Source organism: Falco cherrug, chromosome 12 (genome assembly GCF_023634085.1).
Source record: "Falco cherrug isolate bFalChe1 chromosome 12, bFalChe1.pri, whole genome shotgun sequence".
NCBI lineage: Eukaryota > Metazoa > Chordata > Aves > Falconiformes > Falconidae > Falco > Falco cherrug.
Window position 1 is genome coordinate 16,257,564 of NC_073708.1, and position 24,695 is coordinate 16,282,258.

Genomic DNA, 24,695 nt, shown 5'->3' on the forward strand with positions numbered 1-24,695 from the left:
CCAGCAGAAACTGTGTCCTCAAATGACATGATAAATGGAGAGGTGATTTAGTGTTTCACATCAAGGGCCCATATGATAGTTTCTGGGAGATTTTTTGTGAGTGTGTTTTCTTTAGGGTTTTGAATTCTGTTTGGATCTGTCTAACTAAAAATGTCAGTTCCTGTTAACCTCTTAACTCTTTTCTACTCTTTTCAACAAGAAACCTGACCAAAGTTAAACATTCTCTCTGAACAGAGGTGTTGTTTCCAGAGGCTTTTCTACTATAGTACATAGTATCTCAGACAGAGCTTTGTCAAACTGAAGATTAAAAAAAGAGGCTAATTATTATTTATCATTTCTGATCGGTGAGTGTTTATTGTAGGACCTTCAATAAGGGAGAAGTGGGAAGGGATTTGTTGTTGAAGTCTGGAAACCCTATCCCGCCTGTGCATCTCTGCAGTGCAGCTGAGAGGAAATGGCAGAATTCTTTTATAAATTCGCGATCAGCTTTAGTGTTACTGTTAGGATCACCTCTGGGTAGAGGTAACAATGGCTTCAAGTGCAGCAACACTCGATAGTACCTGTGATACTGAGGCTGGAGGAAGGAGCAGGAGGACTGTAGAGGCAGCTCTGTTTTCCTTGCAACACCTGTGCATTCCCCAAACCCAGAGGAATTCCTGTGCAGCTGTCAGCAGCTGACTTCCAGGCTGCTGGGCCTTCAGGGTGCTACTCCTGTTTTTCAGCATGAAACTTCACCAGCATCAGAACAGATTCTCCCTGTCCACAACTGTTATTTCCAAAAGCTCTTCTGCTTTCTGATTCCATATCTGTCTCTGCCGCTTCTGTGGCTTTTCCAGTTTTTTTAGGAAGCACCTGGTTGACTACCACCTAGGTTAAATAGTGTGGGCCTGGTTGACCTTTAAGTCTGTGTGTATGTTCCATAGAGTGGCTTTTGCAGGCTGATATAACTGGATAGGATAAGGCAGCCTGTCTTCTGTAATAAAGCACTGCAAAGTAAGCACAAGGCAGCATTTTTTGAGAAAGAGAACAGCAATCTGTTAATGTGCCCGAAGTGTTTGTCTCGTGAAGGTTTTTTGTTAATGATAACAGAAAAACCTCTACTGTACAGCAGGCTACAACTGATTGTGCGAGAGACTGACAGTTATGCAAATCCCTAATGTCAACAACGATTTGAGCCAGCAGGCAGTGCATGCAGAAGAAGAGAATTCCAGTAATCTGCTCCTGCCCTTATCTCTTGGGTAGAGCCCTTCAGTTTACAGCCTGTTAGAAATACGTGACCACTTCTGTGCTACATTTATTACTTGAGCAAGACACTCTTCAGAAAGAGTTTTTTCCTCACATTGTGCCAGCTACTGGGTTTAGAAGCATATTTTCCAAACCAAGCTGTTGAGTGCCTTTTATTTTTTGTCAAAATGTTCCTAAAAATTTGCTTTTTGTTAATGAATCTAAGTTGATGTCTGAGTATTCAGAGGATGTGAAGGAGCAAAGAGGAGGAACTTGGTGCATAAAAATGGAGAATTGCTCAGGGCCTGCTCTTGCATGTGTGTCTAGATCAGTTGGGTTTTTTTGTGACTTTTCACACGTGTAACAGTTAACATGCAATGTGTGCTTCACATGCAGTTGGGTGCAACATGACTGGATTATGATACAGGCTACATCTTGACATATGCAGTTCAATTTTTGATGCCTTTGTTAGTCATGCTATTTAACTGACATTAAAGTGGGGACTTCAATGATTGATGCACTATGATGAATCTTGGTTTTGTTTTTGCAGAACCAAAAATGATAGCTGCAGGAAAATGTTCAAGTCTTTCCAGAAATGGCCCAGCGAACCACCAGTTCTCATTAGCTTCTTCCATGGACCTTTTGACCACTAAACCTTCACCAACGGAGTATCGCTCAGACTCCTTTCAAGACATCTCTATCCATGGCACTCTCCCCAGGAAGAAGAAGGGGACAATTCCCACTAGGTCTTGTGATATGTTTAGCCACATGGGAACATTGCCATATACCAGAACACACCGGCAGCAGCCGCCTTTTGTCCAGCATGTTATAGAAGAGTACCCTTCACAAAATGGGAAGAGCAACAAACTCCATGCCAGGTATCTTGTAAAACCTTAATTTACTTATGTTTGTTGAATAGGAATTGTTATGTGTTTTTCTGGACTTCTCAATGTCCAATTATAGGTGCAGCTGTTTGTGATAACTCTGCATTCTAACAGAGGCTGATTTTTCTCCATAGTACTCAGTTTAGGTCTTGATGGAAGAAGCCAAACAAAAAACCATCGTGAAACAAGTGGGGAGAATAGTGAATCTCTGATGCATATATATCAGGAATTCTGAGAATTTCTTCTTTTTTTTAAAAAAAAATTACTAACTTAATAGCTCAGACTTGAAAATAATTCTCCTTTTGCAGTAAGGTCAGTATATGAGCTGTTAAATACTCATGCCTGTTTAAAATAACCTTCTATACCACTCTCTGTGGGATCTAGCTATTTGGATTTGTAGGCTTTCTTTTGACATCTGTATAGTTTTTAAAAATAATTTTTAAGGACTAGGGTCTTGCCTCTGATTGTTTAGGAGGTATAGCGTTGCATGTACTATTCCCCCAGAAGAATCTTCTAGAAGTCCCTGAATTGCTTTGAAATGACCCCTTGCATCATTCTGACAGAGCAGTTTTAACCAAGAAGTCAAACTGTTCAAACTTTGTTTTGATTTGGATTCCATGCTTATACAGATGGAGTGCAGAGGAGGGGAGTGGTGTTCCATCCGCCTCCAACCTAGAGCTACATGTGAGCTGTTTTTCTTGACGATTCAGTGGAACCCAACATACACTGAGCTAATGGCAAATTATCCCAGTTTATTGTTCTCGTCTGACTTCCTGGTTATAATATCCATGACTCTTGAGAAATAATTATGCTCTCGTAGCTAGTGTTTCTTTTGGGAATCTGTTATCATCACTGATACTGCGTTGCTAACAAAAAAGCAATTAATTTTGTAAATGTCCTTTTTTTGTTATTGTTCTGATATTGAGGTCTACAAAATAGGAAAAAATTTCCAGCTAACACAAGAAGAAATCAGTGTAATGCAGGGAGTAAGTTAAAGGCACAAAGATGAGTGTTAGGTTGCTTGGGTGACAGACTTAAAAGATTGAGAAAAGATAACAAAATGACAACTTCTGCATTAGGATTTATGGTCTTGCTGTGTCCATCGCTATAAGATTTCTTGTTCTCAAATCTTGTGAGGGAATGACAGTTCTAATTATGTGCCATTGTGTGTGTAGATTGTTTTTTGTATGGTTTTTGCTTGTGGCATACGGGACCAAGCTCTCTTCTCATTTGAATATAATATAATACGTTTTTCTTCTCTATACCCCATTCACATTAAAAGACGAAAGGGCCTCAGTGTGTTTAGTATTCCTCTGTCACTGAGCTCTGAGGTGTACCTCCTTACATGAACTGGCTTTTTAATATAATTTGCTGCTTTGATTTGCGTACTTCTAAAGAACACAAGCAGCCAGGTTGCTATTCTGCTACCATAAAAAGAATGTGGTGGTGTACACTGAAGTTTTTGTCTTACGTCTTTCTTCTCAAGAGCAGTTACTAAACAAGATTTGTGAGAGATGTTTTGATTTCTTGGGAGACCAAAGCTTCCATATTAAGTATATTTATACTTGTAACTGATAACTTTCCTTGTTCTGTGAAGAACACATTTGCACAAGCAATGAGAATGCTTGAGAGGAAAATGTCAAGAAGTTCTGCCTGATCAGAATTAAAACATGGTGCTTTTGAAATAAGGGGTTCAAACAATATTGTTAGTGCAGCCTGTTCGTAGAAGCTGTCTTTTGAGCCATAGCAGCAAGTGCTGTTCTTGTGTTTGATCTTTCAGTTGCTTTGCTAAAACACACACAGAATGCTGTGGTAACAATTTCTAATTTGTGCCTTTTTTTTTTTCCTTTCTTGTTTTCTTTTTTTTTTTTTTTGCAATGCATCTTTATATGTTCTGCTCCATGACCTGACAGGCCAATTGTATTAGAGCAGAAGTCACTACCAATTTGACAGTCAGCAACTATATTACTTCTTGAGTCTTCTTGGGATGACATTGTACCTTTCGTTAGTATATTTTAAAAGAAATTCCAGAGAGTGAGTCCTTATTTTCCTGTGGTAAGCATTCTGCCATATATGCCAAGGTACACGTTCTAATGCTTACACTCAGGTTGAAATTACTTGGGACTAATAGTATAGGGAAGTCGATGTTCCTTATCAAAAAAGCTGTGTAATATCTTTTTTCAGTGTAGGGGCTTGCAAAACAGCATAGCATTGCATGGATATTCTCATTCAGGAGTAAATCAGTCTTTCATTGCTGTAATGCTGTTCACAAATATGAAAAGCGTGAACACACATATTGATCACACTTTTTCATGATGCATTGTTCAACCCAAGTGCTGTATCTAATGTCAGTGGGCCAGAACTACTAGTCATTAGGATTACAGTGTTCGCATGCGCATGGATCCAATAGTACTGGACTCAGGCATGTCACTTTGTTTGATAAATTCTAATTTAAAAAATACAACCATGATAACATTTTCAATAATTCAAAAGGAGTAATAAAATCTTTAATACTTAGATACACAATACATAATTTTCTGGAACAAAAAAATAAGCCAAGGTGAGGAGAATAGGAGAAAGATAATGAATTGTGGCATTCCCTAATGGAACTTCTCTGATTTCCAGAAAATTTTGTCCTGTCTTGTATTACAGCTACTGAATTGCAATACTCTCTATCCAAGATGCAGTTGTATGTATGGCAATTTATTTGTAGGACTATATTCTATCTGAACAGAAATAGTATGTCTTTAAAAAATTTCTAGTATCTTCAGGATTAACATGGAAAAATAAAATTCTGACATATTAAAACATTAGAAGATGCTTTTGTAACTAATTTGTGCAGTTCCAGGGGTGGGTGGAGGGAAACCCAAAAGAAGTCTCTTCAAACCTGATAGTCACTTTTGAAAACTTGGAGAAATTATTTTGTCAACTTTCAATACAATAAGATTGTGTTCTCTTCTGCTTGGTGTGGTAGTGTACACCTGTGATAGTTCAAGGGGAAAAAAGTTTTCTTTCTTGAGAAAGCCTATATCTGATTTTTAGATTCTTTTAGAAATAATTAAATGGCCAAAGTTAAAAGCAGCTGAGCTCTTGAAAATGCCTGGAGGTTGATTTTACTGGTAAAAATAAGAATTCCCTCTTTAAAGTGAAGGACGTTCAAGAGGGAATTTCTATTTCAGCCTTTAAAACTGTAAAGCTGCTTGTGCTTAATATTCTTTATTATCTGATGTTGACAATTAAATGCAAATAAAGCACAAGTGGATTTTCTCTTTGACACCTGGTCTGCGGGTCATCTTTATTAGCTTTGCCTTATATTATGATGCCTTTATTTAAAAGTAAAATTGTTCCAATGCAGATCTGTTGATAGAACCTGTACTGTTTTTTTTGCCCTGTGTCTTCTGGCTGTCGTCATGAAACCCAGAATTTCCAAGCTCTTTTTAAATACTAAAGTTTCACACTTGTGCGCATGAGGAAGGAGGTCAGCCCAGACATTTTTCCTGCTTTTCTTCCGGAGGGAAAGAATACTTGCTGTATCAAATGCTTCATTTCACTATGCTGATACTCATAGTCTTGTGCAGCTATCTTGACTAGTATCTGCTCCAGGGAAGTAGAATAATTCTTGTTTCTCTATTCTAGCATTTTGGGAAGGGTAAGTGGTTCTTCCCTCGCTGTCCAATACTTTCCTAGTTTTCACAGGCAATGCTAGCGCTATTATTTGCATAATTTTAGACTCTTTATAGATCTTACAAGGCATATTTCATTTCAAATAAAGGAATACTGGAAATGTCAAGCTCACTTTTAATTTTTCTGTGACCAACACATCACAAGTCTGCAGTCCTTACCAGGAAGATTTGTCATACCTACTTCTAAGCAAAAGCCAGAGAGGTATGAGTCGTAGCCTCGTGGTGTTAAAAGCACAAACCAGAACTTGAATTAACTTAAGGAATGGTCTCTACTTGGAACTGCTGGTGTGCTTGGATGGTTGTGGTTCTCCCTGACTTACATTCCACTTTAACAGACTTCCGACATTTTCATGCTTTTTCATAAATGCAGCCAAATATCACTCAGGTAAACAAGACCTAAAAGCAGTACAGAATTAGGACTGTCACAGCAAGTTTGAATGTAGTGGTAATGGCAGCTGTCAAAGACCGTTATCAACATTCTACAGTATTTCAGTTGGATGTCAACAGTACCCAGTTGGATATAGTCTTGGGTTAAGGCAGTAGTTACCTCTGTGGGTCTGATGCTGACCCTGATACTTAAATGTTTCCCCATTGTAGAGATGCAAGGACTTTCTGAGAGTTGTTAAGATGGAATGGAGCAAAGACTTTTGCAAAGAATCTTCTGTAAATACTCCATAGTAAAAGTAGATTCCAGTTTTGATACTGTGCTGTATGTTTCATGAGACAGTGTGACTGCAAGATAGCAGAACAAGTAACTGCTTTGCTTCTTGGATTGTCTGGCAAATGACACCTATAGTATTCTGTGTTCCTAAACTTCCTAATAAAAAAAATCTAACAGTTTCATAAAGACTAACAGAATCTGATTCCAAAAGACATGTTTCTTACACAAGGCTTGTGTTTTGTTTGAATTTCAGTGGGGCTGCATATATACTATCTATGCCAATCCACATACCAGGGAAAGAAGAAGGAGAAGCGTGACATATTCTGAAGGTTTTTCCTTCATTTGGGGTTTTAAGTTGAAATTAATACTTTTGCAAGACACACAAATATCCATTCCATAGTCACGGGTGCTACTGCATGTATTCCTCAGTGCTTAGTATAGAATAAACATCAATTAAGGCTTTTTCCGTGGTTAGGGTATTCAGTGTTTCTTCTTATGTGGATCCTTTGACTAATAAATTTTAAACCTCGTGCCACAGTCTTCCTCTTGGCAAGTTGTCATGGAGGAAGTCATTGCCTCTGCTGCCTCTAGCCACTTATTTTTTTGTAGTGGTGAGAAAGAAATATATTTTTGATACCTCACTGTCAAACAGGTCATTAGTTCCAAAGTTGTTTTGTAGGGAGAGAAGTAATGGAAGGGGTATGGTGGTTCCAACCTTGTGTTCTTCGAGAATCAGGCTAATAAAGATGTGATCTTCATAATCAGCTTAAAGCACAGTGGAGGAAAGGAAAAAGATACTCCTTTCTCAGTACTGGCAGTTCCTTTATTGCCTGCAAAGTGATAGGAAAAAACCCAGCCTGTATTCCTGTTGAAACAAACAGGCTTTGTAACAAATTAAGTGAAATTCAGTTTAATAATAGTTCTGGAGTGAAATTGTAAACTGTCAAGAGGCCAGAAATAGGATCCAAATTTGCACAGTCTGCACTGTTTTTTGGGGGTTTGGTGGGGGTTTTTTTGGTTTTGTTTGTTTGGTTGGTTTGGTTTGGTTTTTTCCTGTCTTCATGATGGTTTGAAGGGATTTAATACAAAATTTAGGACAGATAATCTAGCACAGTAGTAAAATCAAAGCTAGATACAATTTCTTACAAAGATACTAATTTTTTATGCAGTTTGTAGAGTAACATGCCTATTTACAGCCCTTAGTGTTTCATGTGTGTCCAACTCAGACATTTGAGAAAAGATAATTTAATTTCTTTTAATAATAATAAAAATTTTAATAATAATAAAAAGTATGTGTATAAGAAATATAGCATTTTATGGAAAGAAAGATGAACTAATTTTGTCCTTTTCTTTGTGTGTGGTATGGGACTCTTCAAAGAGGTGAGCTTTGGATATTTTAGGAGAAACTGTGTGGTCGCACATTTGCATTAAATCACTATCTTCCTTCTGCTGAGCCTTTCCCTAGGAAGTGTTGAAGCGCACCATCTTGCAGAAATGATCTTTCATGCTAATTAAAGCCTTCAAACAAAGCTGACATTAATTTACACTGACTGTTTCCTGTTATAGAGGATGTTTGTGAATACATGCTGGTTTAATTCCTCTTCACTAGCTGTCTTTCCGGTAGCCATTTTATCTGTTCACACTTGCAAAGACAACTTTTTGTTCAAATTCCATTCTTTGTCTATACTGACATTTTAAAAAGAGTCACTGATAAACAGTAGGGCTGTACTGTTCAGACTGACTTGAAATCAAAATAATTTGTGCATTTCTCTAAATCACATATAATGCCTAATGCCCTGGATACTTTGTTTTATCACTGTTCATGAGAGGTTCTGACCTACTGGCTGGTCAGAATTAATTCCACCCCCCACCCCCCCCTAGTTTGTAAAGCTTTTCTTTTAACTGTCTGTATACTTAGAAGCGCAGAGTTGTAACTGCAGAGCTATAATTTTAATCTTTCCTCCTTTTTCTCCTGTCTGGATTTTGCATTTTTAAGCCCTGTGAATTCCAGGCTATGCTAGAAGTCCTGAATGTGATTGTAGGTACAACACTACGTCTGTTTTTATCCATGTGGCTACAAACTGCAGCTTTTTGTAGGTAGATAAGGCATAACAGCTTCTTTTTACTCTGCCAAAATGCATACTGTTCATATCCAACAGTTTTTTAACATGGTTCAGAGCTCTTAAAAAAGGAAAATTGAATCTGGTGGGTGTGTGGTGGGAGTCAGCTTGTTGTGGTTAGCTTGATTCTTTCACTGAGGAAATGGGCAAACCAGTAGCTCTAATGTCCTCCAGTGCTCACTGAACTCGGTTGCAAAAGATCAAAATGTGGCAGATGGTCTTTAAAGTGTATTTTATAGACTAGCCTGAAGTATCTACATACACATGGTAAGAATACACTTAATTTCTGTAGTTCTGAAAGTATGATAGTTGTGTCCAACTGTATATTTAGCTAGAGTTCAGGCTTTTAGTTTGAGTAATCATCACCAGCCTTTTTTTTTTTTTTTTTCCTCTTGTTTTTCTATGTCAGCTTTTCCCCCTATTATTTCAGATAAAGTGCTGTTAACTAGCATTGGACTTTCTATTGCTACAGCAGGGAGTTATTCTAGAGTAGTAGATTAGTTTATCTGGTTGTTTAGGATGTTCTGTGCCCTTCAAGGCTCTGCATGTTTATTTGGGGGAGACTTGCATACTTGTCTCATCTTATATAACTGTCCAGGGGGGAAAAATATGCGATTTTAAATGTGACTAGTATCCGTGACATTAATAGGGCAACTTCATCAGCATAAACTTAAGCAGGCTCTCTGTCCTCTGGCAGGACCTTGTCCTTGGAGGGCAGTACATTTGGAAGTTAGCAATGTGTTAGTCTTGATGTATAAAGCCATCAATGGCTGGGTTCTGGGTTCCTGAAACTTTTCCTTTTCTCTTAGTGGCATTACTACAATAGATGAGACCTGCTGAAGTCCTTGAATTGAGTTATTTTGTAATGGAAAAGAGCTGGCAGGGCAGTACTTGGTGAGGCGCACACTGTTCGGGGATTTGCTTCTTCCTTGCCAGAATTTGCAGCCTGTTTTGCTTTTCCAGGTGCTGCAAAGTCTGGTTTTCTTTGGGTTCTAAGAATGGGGTGGGGTGGGTATTTAGACAGCATTTGTTTTGTTCTGTTGATTTGGAAAGTGTTATTTGTTGCATAATTTTAGTTTGAATATGTGTTACTTTTATAAACTGTGTGTGCACTTAACAGCATGTGGTTAGGTGCACTTTGAAAATGAAGATAAAAATAAAATTTTATCGTGATTTGAATATATCAAGTAAAATATGTATTTTGCATGTTTTCTGTGTGGAGAAAAGTAAATAATGCTATTTGTTGTGTTATAGAATGCAATGTAGTTCTTCAGATATGAAAATACTTGCAAGATTAACAGGAAGAAGATCAATATCTTTAGTTCCCTTTAAATTTTTGGGTAAGGTGGGGAGGAAATTTTAATAAAACCACAGACTTTTTAAAATAAAAATAGTTATGGGTTTGGTGCAATGCCTGAAACTTCCTCTTAGTATGAGTTTTGTTTTCTAAAGAAGCTGAAACAGACTGTGAGTTTGTGGGTTTTTTTTTTAATAAGGCAAGTATGGTGAATTTAGGGCTGCATACACATGCACACATAAATGTTTTTTCAAAAGGAAGAATTCCTTAGATGTTGCCAAAGCTTTGTGGGTTTTGTCCCAGAATTTCCCATTCTTTCTCTTGATGTGTCCTGCTTACACATGCACCTGCACATCTGACCTCTGCTGTCTCAGAGGTGAAACAGAGCTACCCATAAAGCTGGTAGATGTTTGTGGTAGAAGGAATGCTTTGTTGTATAAGCAGAAAACAATAGTTGTTCTCTGCTTACATTCAGTACCAAATCCTTTTATCCTTTAACTTTTGGGGGTCATTTCTGTTTTGGCTCGTCTGCCTTTTGCACCCCTTCTGTACATTGTTGGAGTCAGATTCTTCTGTTGTGAAGTTCTACTCAACACTTCACCCCTTTGGTCCCATTTGATGCTCACATCTGCTGTCTTTGCTTGCTTGACATGGAACTGCAGAACCAAAGCTTCACTTCTTGCTTTTTATGGGGATTTTGGAAACCTGGCTACAGGTGACAATTACCAAAACCTGCCCTGTTGGGTCTTGGGGGAGGGAGATGAGGGGAACGGTACAACATGTCTCAGAAAGAGAGACCATCTCTCTAATAGTGGAGATTAATTAAGCCCCAGCCTTTCAGCTTCTGAGCAGAGGAAGAGAAGTGCTATATGGGATGGGAACAGTTATGTCATTGTTTGAAATTAATTGTGGCATGAGGACCTTATTGTTAATGAATGACTTGCCAGGTAAACTTGAGCCCAGATTCCTTAAAGCACCAACCAATATGAGCGTATGTTATTTTTTAGAGACTTCCTGAAAACATAATCTTTTCAGGCCATCTCTTCTTTGGACAGAGGATACTGTATGTAGTGGCAAGTTTCTTGATTGATCCTTCCATCACACCCAGAGTTTCCCTCTAGCTCTGCAGTTTCCTGGTCTCTTTTGTAAAGATTCTGGAGCACCCTGTTCACTTGTTCCGAGTACTGTATTGCTTCCCCAGCTTTCTTCCTGTCCGCATGTGACCATTTATTTTCCTTTCTGCCCCTTTTAAGTTTGAAATAGAGAGCAACTTTCCATGATTACTGCAGGGCATAACAACGGTACCTGTGGCTAACAACCAACAATCCTGCAGATAAATGTGAAAGTGACTATTTTCTTTTCAGTCCCTGAATGAAGGCAGGTAGAAAGTGCATAGCAAAAAGGCAGCTGTGATTTTAAAATATCTTATTTTCTCACCTGCACTTAGGTGCTTACTTCTAGTAAATACTTCTCTTAATCAGGGCAGCAGTCATTTTAGAGGCCTTCTTTTTAAGAACACAACAAATCAGAAGAGATAACTACACTGTTGTGCTAGGATAACTCTCCTTGCATTTTTAGAATTGATGGACCATTTCTATATCGGAAGTTTTACTAACTGTATATATGCTGCAAGGCATCTGTTAATCTGTCATCTTCTGATACAGAAAATACTATTTGTAGCTGTACCCCTTCCTTTCAGCAGGACGTCTTTATTAGCAAAAGGCAAAACTGTACTGCAATTTCTCCTGTGCTACAGTCTGATAGTGTGATAGGTTGTGAGATACCTGCTGGCTTCTGAAAGTATTATAGAAGCTATAGTCATTTCACATCTCTTCTTCCATACCCTTGCTATGCTGCTTAATACTTCAAAACTGCTTTGTTTCACTTGACAACTTGTTTTTCTTAAAAGTCTCTTCAGTCTCTGTGTTCTGTAGCTGAAAAAAATGTAGAGCCAGTGGATTTTTCTTGTCTCTTCTGGTAATATAATGTGGCACTTCTGCATGTAAAGAATTTCAGCTACTACCGCAGAAACCAGTTAATTTAGCACAGAAACATACATGCATGAAAGGAAAATCAAGCATCTCTAACATTTGCTAAACAGCTTCAATAAAGGAACAGTACTCCCGTGCCCATTTTTTGCCACTTTTACATGCTAAGGTTGCACGTTCTCGGAGTTGTGTTCTGAATTTGTTGCAACTCATTGGTGCAAACTTGTCAAAGTGCAAACTGTTTTGATGATGGGATGTGAGGAGGGGAAATGAGCGATCAGTTGTAATACAGGATTATAAATTTGTGTTAGTTAACAGGAAATTGGTGCAACTGAGTAGTTAAATGTCACATAGGGGGATATATTCCTAGTGCTTGCTTGCAGTATCTTAATGTAGAGAGACGTTTAATGCAATGAGATTCTTAAACTGGGATAAGGGAATAGACAGGGAGAACAGTTCTTCTTCCCACCATCATCTTAATCAGTACTAAAGCAAAGGATTAACTTTCCTATGCTTCAGTCCAAATACACATTCCTGAAAGACATACCAGCTGGGTGACAACCATGCTTGGTGAATAAACTGTACCTAGATTTACATGAATTTCAGATGAATTGCTGGAGTCTGTGATTCTGCTGAGCATTTGTCAGTCTTTTGGGAATGTGCATATTAATTTTGTAAGGTTAAATTATTTTGAGCACTTCAAATTATGTGTAGCTGGATTTTGAGTAACTACAGCAACTAAAGCACTGACTCTAAAGAATTGTCAGCTGAAGGCCAACAGACAACAGCACACATATAAGGGAAGAAACAGTGATTGTTTTGGATGAGCAAGTCTTACTGCCCAGCCACTACTTTCACAATGTTTTAACAGTCTTGGGAATAGAAGGTTTAAAAAGGGTTTTGAAGAACAGAGTTTTGGCCCTCTCTCAAATGTACAGGAAAACAAAGGAAAAAGAATGGGAATGCCTAGCCTGAGCTTTTGAACAGGCTGTAGAGACCGGTACTGTATGTGGTGCAGAAGTATAAATTGATTTGGAAAAGGTAGAAAAAATGGGGTAGATTTTTCTGCAGCGATAGTTAAAATGGAGCAAGCGTAGGGGTTGCAGAAGGTTGAAGTGGTGAAAGTAAATGGCAGTAGCATCTCTGCAGGGGCATTTTGAACAAGCATGAATTGAGTTGAAATTTCATTTAATTCACAGAAAAGTATGATGTATCTTTCCTTGAGTTTTAATTACTGAAGAGTACAGTTCTTGTGTGAACTGCAGGTCATTAAGTGGTTAGTCACAGCAGTTTGCACTTGTTTCCACTGGTGTTTATGAGTCATGTCCATGGTGCTGTGCAGCTGTAGACAGAAGGGTGGAATGGCCTTAGGAATGTAGTAGGAGTGTATGTGTGAAGCAGAAGCTGCTGGAGGATGAAATCACTGGATCATGTACCCTAGTTTACAGTACAAATATCAGTCTGCAGTACATATACTTAAAGACAGCATGTCTAGCGTGCTCGAACTTGCACCTTCATACTTCAGTAGTGTATTTCTTAAATCTACATAGATGGAGAGATTTCAAAGACAAAAATTGAAGAAGGCATTTGATCCCATCTGGTCTCTTCATAGTATTTCTGTCTGTGTAAGCAGCCATGCAGCAGATTGGTGTGTTTTCAGTTTCTCGGGCTCCCTTTGAGCCTGTATTGTCTTCACTCTGATTTGGTGTTGGCACCATGGCATTGGCAGTATTGGCAAGAACAATCTTCTGATTGTTATTGGGATCACTCTTTCAGTGTAGCAGAAAGGAGATGTTTTTGAAAATGCCCTCACAAAGGTCACTTTAAAATAAACAAACATAATTTCATACATCAAGTACTGGCAATGTCTTCTAGTGTTTTTCCTAGAACTATGTTTATAGAAGTGTGGAGCAGCACAAAGCTGCTTCAGGGCCATTCAGCAGTTCCCACCCATCGCTGTAAGAATATATATATGATAGCTGAATGATGGCGAGGATTTGGGCATCTCTGATAGTAGCATTGTGTCTAGGCTTAAATTTTGTTAAAGTGATCACAGCTAATTTATAATTGTGGTTGATATGTCTGTGATGATGCCTAAGGCCTGGAGAAAGCAGATGCTTAACATGGCTTGGTCTGTCAAGGTCGGTGTGCTGCAGGATTCTTTACAGCAACAAAGAGAGAAGGTAATGTACAATTGTTAGTAGAAAGGTGGAGGATTTTGTAGAATCAACAGCGGAAGATCACAGGATATCTGCTTAAAGGTTCTTTATTGAAGCAGTGCTACAGAGAACTATTGGACAAACCTCAGAATCTGGAGGGAAAAAAAAAAAAAAAAAAAAAAAAAAAAAGACTGTTTCTGAGTTGCTGGGATTCTGGCTATTCTCCTGCACCCACCAAACTAAAAAACTTCTGTTGGGGTTGAACTCCAGGGTTCAACTTTTCAGATGTAGCACTGATTATAAGTAGATAACAACTTTATCAGATATTTTTAAGAGTGATAAGTTACTCAGACTTCGATGTTTTCTTTACAGATTTTCATGTTTGGTTGCACATGTCGTCAAATCAGTGCGTGATTTGAAGTTGGCAGTATGGCAGTACTTTGTCATACCAGAAGTAGGATCCATGGTGCTTATAGGAATTTTTCTTTCCTTTTAGCTGATGACTGCTGATGTTGACAACTTCAAAAGGTTGTGGTTTTCTTGAATTCTTCCCACACATTTGGCCATCATTTAGAGGCGTTGGGAAGTGGAAGAATAGCATCCAATAACATCTGAAATGCATTCCTTTTCTCATCTCAGTCAGCTTTAGCTGTATCTTGAAGGAGTCTATATATAACAATAATCCCTGTTTTCTGAGAAGTTACGTTGGTTCTCACAGTGCTCCAAGTATCAGTACTTGCTCGTAGACAGTCACTTCCAACCAGTATGACACCAGGTTCTTCCTTGTTGCAACAGTTTATTTGGGGGGAATAGGAGGCGAGCAAAGGAGCAGCTCCACATCTTCTGCTGTCTTGCTGTCTTCATCTTTTTGTAGGGTTTCTGGAGCTCCATGTCTGACTTTCAAGCTCAGTGCATTTTCTTGGAAATATCAGTAAGAAACCCATACGTACAAAAAAGCCCCATAATTCTATTAAGAATCTTATAGCTGGCCTGAAAAGAAATCAGGATAGTTTCCAAGGACTAGTAGGAAGAGCTTAAAAGGTTGTCTGTTTGCAGGATCAGCCAGCAGAGAGAAAGGTGTTGTCAGATGTCAGTAGGGATGCTCTAGAAAGAATGTGTTTCTGGCTAGGACAGCCTCAGAATCATGAAGGTTAAGATTGTGATGACTAACTGCTTTCTTTTAGTGATGAATTATTATTGGAGTGTTTATGCTACTACAGTTTCCCCACAGACCTTGTGCATGTGGAAGAGGGTCAACAGAGGACTTGCGCTACTCAGGAGAACATGTGTCAAGTCAGGTGCCTGGTTTTTTCCCCCTCCTATGAGCAAGAAAATCCTGGAAAGGGAATTTTGTTTTGTCATGAAATGAGGTGATAAAGAGTCTGGCAGCAATGTGAATACCTGAAATGAATGTGGGAGTGTGTTTGCATCCTGTTCTTAAATTCCTTTCAGTGACAGAGTGAGTTACGAAAAGAGCGTGAAGTCAATACTGCATGTCCTACTGCAGCCCTTACGCAACACCGTGCCTTTGAGGTGTTCTGAAAACTTATCTATTCCAGGTGACATCTTTCTGCATTAAATGTGCTTTTTTTTATCTGAATGGAAGTAAGGCTTATCTGATTATTAGGAAGCCAAAATGTGTAATAAAATGCAATCTGTGAACCCACAGTTTACACAGTAATGGTTGACTTACGTGCAGACTCTAATACATGTTGTAGGTAAACAGATGCAAATGAATACAGCTGTAAAATTAAGCACATTGTGAAGACAAACATTAGCATTACTTGAAGTGTAATAATATCTGATGAAAGATGAAGAACTTAGTATTATTGAAACAAACCTTCAGTTGAATTGAGAGATGGCAGAGCTTGCGAGTACCTTTCATCTGATCTGGTAGTTATCTAAAAGTATCAGTTTTCTTCTGCAAATTATATAATACAAGAAGTAAGTATGTGGGTTCACCATTTTTTTTAAGATTCCTTGAGAGGGAAAATGGAAAGGTAAATAAGTGCTTTATATTTTTCTTAGGTTCCTGACATAGATTTCCTTTGCTGGGAGCATATGGCATAAAGGAGCACATCATCGCTACTAAGAGCACGCTGAAATTAGGAGTTAGTTTTGTGATCTAGTCATTTGGTTGGTTCCTAGTTATTTAGGCTAACAGCTTAATCTGTTTTTCTGCATATAATGTGTCAGTATGATGGTGGAATCGAATGACAGGAAAATGCAGCAGTTTAATCTTTACTATTAGTTACTACACATCAATGGAAGTTACCATTCCTTTAAAATAACTTCAAAAAAATTGTGCAAAGATGAAGACTTAGACAACAAGGGAAGTTGGAGAGAGAGGTGTAGATCTGGTAGGAGAAAGGTGTCCAAGCTGCATAGGGCTGCAACATAAACATCTTCATGTATAACCTGTGCTTGTGGTGAATTGCAGGGTTTCCTACATTTTGTTGTGGAAGTCTACCGGATTAAATATTATAGTTCTTGTGAAGAGATTTGTTACACCTTGCATTTCCTAAAGCCAAAATTTTCAAAGCACTTTTGTCATGTGGATGGTGAAGGAAACGTAGGTCATTTCTTTCCCTAGCTCTTCTGGATTTCCCGCTTTATATAGTAGTAAATAGAGTGTTTTGTCTTAAAGCTTTTCTGCCTCTTTCATTTTGCTTTGACTTGATGTGTCCTAAAGATCTTTTGTCTTGTATCTGATGGTGGGAACAGTGGAGTCTGTAGCACAGGTAGTCTGCAGGAGCGGAGTTTGTAAATGCAGACTGTAACAAAATGTGCTCACTGCCAAAGCAAGCAAGTGAACTAGTTGTTAGCCTTATTGCTCAAGTTTGTTCTTTTGGAGCGTGCACAGCGTATGCAGTGCTGGTAGAGTCTTTGTCTTGAAAAATTCCACAGGCAAGTGAAGAACTGAACTGCAAAGTTTTTCAGAAGCATTTGGTACTGGCACAAGTTGCCACAGATCATTTGAATGTGAGAAGAGTTCAGCTATGGTTAATGACTTTGCTGAACTGGTTAAGAATGGGATTTTTTTTCCCCCCAGTCAAATTGCAAAGTGTTGAGAAAGAAAACTTTCTTTTTAGAAACTTCCTTTTTCTTTTTCCTCTGTGCTTTACTTGTGTTTTCTCTGGTATGCTTGTACATAGTTCATGCGTGTACAGTTACCAAGCTGCCTGTTCTTTGTATATTGGCTAAGAAAGAGTTTCAAATGGTCCAAATTTGATTTCCATTTAATTTAGCAGCATTGTTGGTTGTTTTTTAAAAAAACTAAGCTGTGAATGGAACTTGACCCCTTGGTAAGTAATTGAGGTAGTGCAAAACAGTAATCTAGTACCATCCTTTATGGGCAGGGCTAAGAAGTGGGAAGGCTCCGTTTTGCCTTTGAGTAGACATTCAGCATTAAAAGCTATTAGGGAACCAGACTGAAAACTGAGTCTAAAATAATAACTTTGTTTCAGATAATACACAGTTACATTTTCAAAACCACGGAGAGAGTTTAGAAATGGTTGATTCCAGTGTAACCCAGTGTCTATATATCTGAAGCTGCTTGTTATGTTTCCAGTTACACCATTGTAACAACTTCCACCAAACAGGATTCTTCTTCTAAATGTATGGGACATGTGCTGTCCACGTGGCAAACTTGCTTGCTGTAACAAGCTCCTGATCTCTGTTAAGTGTGCAAGGTTTTCATTGTGCCTGTTACACGTTTGTATTTAAGGGAGCACCATGTATGTCACCTCAGGTTCTGTAGAAAGCATCCAGTCGTGTACTGCAAACTCTGTTAACCTGCTAGCTCTCAAGCAAAAACAAATATATAAAAGCCTTTGAAAGTATGTGCTTATTTTTATTTCTGTTCACGGAAAGAGTTGTAATTCATTGCAGTGCTCTTCACTTGGGCTTATGTGCTCTTTGCCATCTGTATGTATGGAAAACCTGCAAAGAGATCTTTTCTCTTTAAAACAGGGCAATAACTTGATTATCTGGCTTTCAAGTAATTGCAATGTTGAAATTATGATAATTTTGAGAACTTTTTAAAAGAGTGCAATAACCAGATGTATTTCTCCAATCATAAAAGGAAACATTCTACTATTGCAAATCTATTAATTCTTTGCCTTTTTTATATAAAAAGTGAATGTTTTGCTTCCTGTTTTCTTGTGTTAGCAATGCCCTTTCAAAGGGAAGACATACAAGCAGAAAAATACGTTTAGAAGCCATTGGGAGAGCTTTCCTAACTTGATTTCAGATGTTTTAAGTTGTATATAAGTATTTTCAGCCATTTGTTGAAATTTCAATATTATTTTTATTTGCTTAAAAGTGTATAATTAACTTTTATTTCCCAAATTAATTACTAGTGGTTCCGCTACCTAACGTTCTAGAAGAAATCAGTTATTTATATATTTGTTAAAAGCTAGGTAGCATAGGCCATCTAGCTATAACACACAGTTTTCAATGAAGATTTTAACATGACCTAGTACCCTACTGCTCATATGAATGCATCTCTTCAGTTTGAGATTATATTTGGACTCACCATTTGTGTTTTTTTTGTTTGTTTGTTTTTGTGTCCTTTCTTCCTTCCTCCATGTCCCGTTTTCTTGCAGAGATCAGAATATTCTGGATCCTACCTTGGAATATGTTAAGGTAAGGTGCCATTTCTTACCCTTAAGATATTTTATTTTGTATATAACCAGCACTGCCAGAGTATTTCCAGCCATTTGTAGATAAATAGTGCTTCTATCTATCTTTTGCTATAGGAAAACTGATTTTATATATATATATATATATCTCAGACTGTTTTCTGTATGTTTCAGTGAAATACTTGTGAGCATTGTGCTTTGGAGGTAGGTTGCATTTTTTATACTGAGGCCTCCTTTCAGTTACCTTGCCTTTATTAACAGATTAAAAGAATCTCTATTTCTTGCTTATGGATTTCTGGGCAAGTAAAGGAACACATTTGAAAAGGATCATGAAAATGTCAGATTTTGGTTTATGGTTTTAGCAATATACTTACTGAAATTACAGCTAAAAATTCACTTCTGGTCCAAAAAGTAACTGGAATCCTGGCAAAATTTTAAGTTCTGTTTTCCTTTTGTACGAGATCAGAGTGCTGGGAAAAAAGTATACGTAGAAAAATATATTTCTAAATAAAAAACTCTGGAGCATTCATAAGTTTTATTCAAAAATCAGTCCTGGATTGGCAATATAGAGACTTTGGAAGAAGCCTTGGGGATGTGATTCTTTACTGGGGATTCTCTTGCAGTGCTGTAATTTCCATGGAATTAGTACCTTTCAACATGTTTCATTTAAGTGAACGTTATTTCTCAGAACCTTGAAAGAATCTGGCTTCTATGTCATGTCTCTCAACAATGGGCTTCTTTAATTGTTGGACTCTGTTACCTGTCTTTTAGAAGACTGTAATCTTCTGAGAAGTGTCTGATAAACACAGGTTATCCTTGAATGTAGGATATTTCTGTAGCTGTTCATGTGGACAGCCTGAATTTCTCAGACACCTGAATTTCTGCTACAGGTGAGGCTTCAGGTGAGGAAAAGGCAGAGGAGAGCCAGTCAGGTGGGTTCTGCTGCTGGAATTCCCTTGGTGGGTGTTGATAGGAATGGAGAGGAGCCCAGGTTAGGGTTCAGGTTGATCAAAGTAGTAAACTAGGAGACTGTAATGCAGTGTCGAGAAGGGACTATGAAAGGAAAGTGCTGAGAATTAATTTGCCTGAAAGAGTGGAGGGGTCTTCTTTTGCTGGACTTTCTGCCTGGGGTTGGGGTGGAGGTAGGAACTAGGGTTTGGAAGAAGAAAAGGAGAAGAGCAGAACACAAAGGTCCATGGAAAAGGGGCTGCCAAAGGACTTTGAGGACTGCTGCTGGAATTCTGCTCTAAACAGCTTGGTGTTGCAAGGCCCCTGGCCTCGGTCCCGGCCTGAAGTCGGAATATGGTGAAGTAGTCAAAATAGAGAAGGCCAAGAGCCTTCTGAAGAGTGCTGTAGAAGAGGGGATGCCAAAGGCAACAAAAGCGGTGGACATGTTAATTGCTCTATTTAATTTACTGTGTCTCGTGCACTATGCTGTGCAGAGTGTGTTTTTACAGTTTTAATAATATGGCCAAGTAGAAGGCAGAGGTTTTACGTGCCAGTTCATCAATATGTGTGTCTTGTCTTGTTGCAGCAAGTTCTATATTATAAATGTGGTTTCTGATCTTTTCAACTTTTCTAGTAGAAGCTTGTCTTGGACTCTTGTCAATAGCAGTGGTGCTAAGCTTAGTTATTAAAACTTTGATGTTGGGGAGGAAAGCCTGGGGAAAAGAGACTTACGAGGGAGAACACAAGGGTTACCATTCCCTTTTTTCTCTTTTTCAGGTTTTTTCTGTCCATATCACTACCTTAGTCAACTGTGAGTCTGGTCCCCAGTTCAATGATATTATAACAGGAATTCTAGATAAGAAATCTTAAACTACAACTTCAAAAAATAGGCAGAAATTGCTTTCTAATAAATATAGCCCCTAAAAACATTTCTTTACTGTAAAAGTCCAGGTTACTAACAAAACTGATTCCAGAAATGTATTCTTACACAAAAAATTACCATTAATGCCAAATAAAGGAGGATTCTCATCAATAATTTATTATAAGTTTACTATGAATGTAAAAGATGTACCTGAATTTGTAACAACAGATTCTTGGAACCACCTTATTTGGCTTAAGTTTCAGCAAGTATGTGTTCATTGTCTTCTATAACTTACCTTATGGTAACCATTATATTAATGTTTATAAATTTTTCAGCTCCTTGAATAAATTGTGATGGCAGTTTTAAGTCAGGTATAAGCTGATGAGCACCAGCATCAAGTTATAAAGCTGAAAGAATACATTTCTGCAGAATCTCACTGTGCTTGTACCATTATTGCCATTTGCACAGGTCTATTTCACGTATAATGTGTGTATATGTAGTTTAAGCAAGTGGGGTTGGTACCAGTTGGGTAGGCTTTGACAGATGTTGCTTCAGTGGTGAAAAAAACCCAACCCTTTAAATGAAGAAGAGATAGTAAGAGAAGAGGGAGAAAAAAACCAAAGAGTGCTTTTGGGAGTTCTGTTTTGCTGATTCAGGATACCAAAGTTCTGTGAGACAGATTCATATTTTTGATGCACAGGAAAATATAGTTAGTTTTGTCTTTAGGCAGAGAAGTCTTGATTGACTGACTGAAAACACAAACTTGAATATTGAGCACATATGGTATATCAAGCATACATCAAAACTAACACTATAACAAGCTAATTGTACACAAAGTCTTGATACTGATTCTTGTTTCTCTCATCTTGCTGTTTAGACTGTAAAGAGAAGAGAGACTTTGGATTAATCTGCCTTATAAAAAATTGCATTATTTTGAAAGTAGTACGTGACACTAGTTTTAAGTTGTATTGGAGTAATCTGGCTGCTAGTGATTCTACCCGACTTACAGTCCCAAGCAAAGCATACGACATCCAAGCCCTGAAAGCACTAATTGACCGTAAGTGTCCTGACCAGCCCCAGGACCTCCACCCACACCCACTGACCAAGTGCTGCATTTAAGCTCAGACTGCAGCCTTCAGGCTCTGCCTGAGCTGTGCCTTATGCCTGCCTGCCCCTAGCCCGGGTGCTGGGGTGCTGTGGATGGACCTCGGGTCTGGGCTGTTACCCAGTCTCAGGTGAGGCTCACTGGACTGCGATAGGACCCGTTGGTGTCATCACCCTGCTCAGCTTGCTTGTGTCTGGGTGCTGTGGGACTGCACCTTGCTGGTGAGCGTGTTGCCCTCCCAGTGCTCCCAGATCGCCTTCCCTTAGGGAGCAGCCCCACTCTTGCTGCTCCCGAGCATGCTAATTGTAGCTGGCTGTTTTGAAGGATCCAGTGCGATGAAATGTGTGCCATCCGCAAAACCGACCCGCTTTATCAGGCCACGCAGGCATACCTAGTCTCCTTCAACTCCAAGACAAGCAGCTCGTTTTGAACTAGCAAGATTTAAAAAAGTAATGTTAAAAAGGGAAGCTGGTCACAGCTGATTTTGCAGCTTCACAGCTGCAAATTAGCACCGTTTCTGCAGTGATGCGAGTGTGCTACTTGAGTTCTTGTGAGTCCCAAAAGAAAGATAATTAATACTTGTTAAGAACATGCTCCTGCTTGGGGAGTGATCAACATCTCTTCAGAACTAGACTCTACTGTAAATAGAATGTAAAAAATTCATTCAGGTTTGAGGAAAAGTAACGTGGTTATTTTTTCGGTTGCGTGCTCTGTTTCACAGTGAAAAGAATATCATGTTTACTGTGGCAGTAGTGACTACAAGCAGGTGTTGCTGTGTAGAGTAGAGAGACTGATGGTAAACTTGGAAACTGAGTGTATCAATTTGCTTTTTATACAAACTTTTCCTTGCTAGAATCTGGTGACTAAAAGTAATAGAAAGAATTTCTTGTATCTAGAAATACTCTGGACAGAGGAAAGGCAAAATAATTTCTTTCTCCTCTTTTATTTTGTTCAAGACAGAAAGCGCTGACTACAAAATTAATCCTCTGAAGGTGTTTTTTAGAAAACACTCTCTGTAGGTGCACTATGGTTTCTAATACTTTAAATTACATCTCACAAATGGCAGTTTCCCGCATCTTGAATATTGATGTGTTAGTTCATTCAGTATATAAAGAGAGCTAATTATGCAAAAGAAAGTTCTAAGGAGGGGGGGAAAAAAAAAGTCCTTATTTGCTGGAGTCTGAGTACTGAAGTGTCCATGTGGCTTCAACCCTTCCTTTGTCCTCACAGCGTTGCTGAAACCATGGTCACAGTTAAATGGCTCTTTCAAAAAACCCTTTTATGGTAGAAGTGAAAACAGGCCAGACTGCTTTGAGTCAGGCTGCTAACCAAGTCATGAAAGAGATTTACGGAAACAATAGCACGTTGTACATTCTGTGAGATTTTTAGAAGTTTTATGAGCCAAATAATAGATCCATTGGTAGTCTCAGCAGGTTCTTCCCACACCCTGAGTCTGCACATCCACAGAACAGACTCCTGCAGGGGAGAAAGGATCAAGTGCTGGCAGATTTGAGTGTGTCAGAGAACTTTTTGTGAGCCATTTTGATCAAATTCATGTGAACTAAAGATAGCTTTCTGTCCCATTCCTATTCACTATAAATACTTCAAGATCTTTTAACAGAAGTCTCTGTTGCAATCATTAAGGCTGGAAACCTTTCAAGCATTTCCTGTGGATATAGTACTAATAATTACAGAAATATTTATCAGCGATGAGTTGAGTATTATTATGGCCTGAGATTTTGGAGTTGTATTTTAATCTATTAGTGGAAAAATAGAATTTGTGACTGACTGTCTGCTCAGTGTGGTCATGAGGGAAGTTTATATTTAGATTCAGACTTGAAAAAACTGTCACTGGTCTGAGGAAGTTTACAGCTCAGAAAAACATTATTCCTCTGTGAAATTCTGCTGAAGGATTCTTGTTTTTCTTGGCCCCATAATGTTTATTTTTTTCTCTATTTTTACTCCTCCTTGATTTTGTTAGAAAGCAAACTCACAAAAATTATTGTTATTCATGGCTTTTGGGAGCGCGACTAAAAATAAAATTTTGATGGCATTCCAATGTGTTGGTTGTTACCTGTAGTTTTGCAAGATAGGGCAATATTTTGTGGGTTTAATTCAACTTCAGGGAACTTCGATCAGGTGATGAGGTTTATTGATAGTTCATATAGTTAATTGCACAAATTTATAATATCGGGGATGCCAATCCAAGTGTACGTGTGGGTGTTTGACTGTCATCATTCTAATGCTGTGCCAGGAAGGTAATACAGTAAGAGTACTATCAAAAACAAATTTGTATGTATGTTTGAGAAGGTTCAGGGGAAAGAAAATAACTGTGTCAGCATGATAAGTAGTCACAGTTTGGGAAAGAATTCTTCCTGATGAGGTTGAAATTTCATTGCAAGGAGCCTTTTTTAGACACGGAAATATATTAGAGAGATCCCCACCCCACTGGAAAAGTGGCCAACTACAGTTCATGAGCTGCTGCGCATAGCTCCTCTGTGGAGACTTGCCTGTTGAGATGCGAGTTGTGACTTGTGAGCAGAAAGGTTGTTGGCTTTCTGCGCTGTCTGACAGTGTTACACATTAAGTATGTGAGCCTGGAGGAATGCCTGACACTAAGGCACCAAATGATCAGCAGGTTCTTTTTGAACTGCTAGCGTTTTTTCTTTTTGCCCCTTTTTGCAACTGCAGCAAGGACAACCGATTGCAGAAGGTATAATTATCAGATGAAATGTGTTTTGTTGAGGAGGAGTATGCCCATTCAGCTGACTTCGACTGTACACGTCTCTGTCATTACAGATTTGTCATCCAACTCAAAGATTGTTATTGGTGTCAGTGATTTTCAGTCAGAGATATTTACCTTTTTTCCCATGTTTTTCTGCGTAGTAGGAACCAAAGCGTCACAGACATCACTCCACAGCAATTGCCTCTTGTATAAAGCTGTATAATTCACAAAGTTAAGATCCTGTTAGAGCTAATCTAAACCTCTTTTATCTGTTTCACGATGAGAACGGTCAGGGTTGATGCTCGACAGGCAGTTGCTAGTCCTACACTGCCCTCTGCTGGAGAAAACAACACTGTAAGTGTATTTTTTTTAATCGAGTTTTTCATAATAATTTAA

The 24,695-nt window shown here is 38.5% G+C and overlaps 1 protein-coding gene across 7 annotated transcripts in view; it reads left to right on the forward strand.

Annotated features, from left to right (window-relative positions):
- BCAR3 (BCAR3 adaptor protein, NSP family member) overlaps window positions 1-24,695 on the forward strand; it is a 115,432-nt gene that overhangs the window by 58,848 nt on the left and 31,889 nt on the right. For 6 of the 7 annotated variants that reach the window (XM_055724911.1, XM_055724910.1, XM_055724913.1 and 3 more), the window contains 2 exons: window positions 1,775-2,102; window positions 18,624-18,663. In XM_055724911.1, coding sequence (XP_055580886.1) covers window positions 1,775-2,102; window positions 18,624-18,663 — 368 coding nt within the window. Of the gene's footprint in view, window positions 1-1,774; window positions 2,103-18,623; window positions 18,664-24,695 lie in introns of those variants that run through there. The other variant, XM_055724917.1, reaches the window with a different exon arrangement.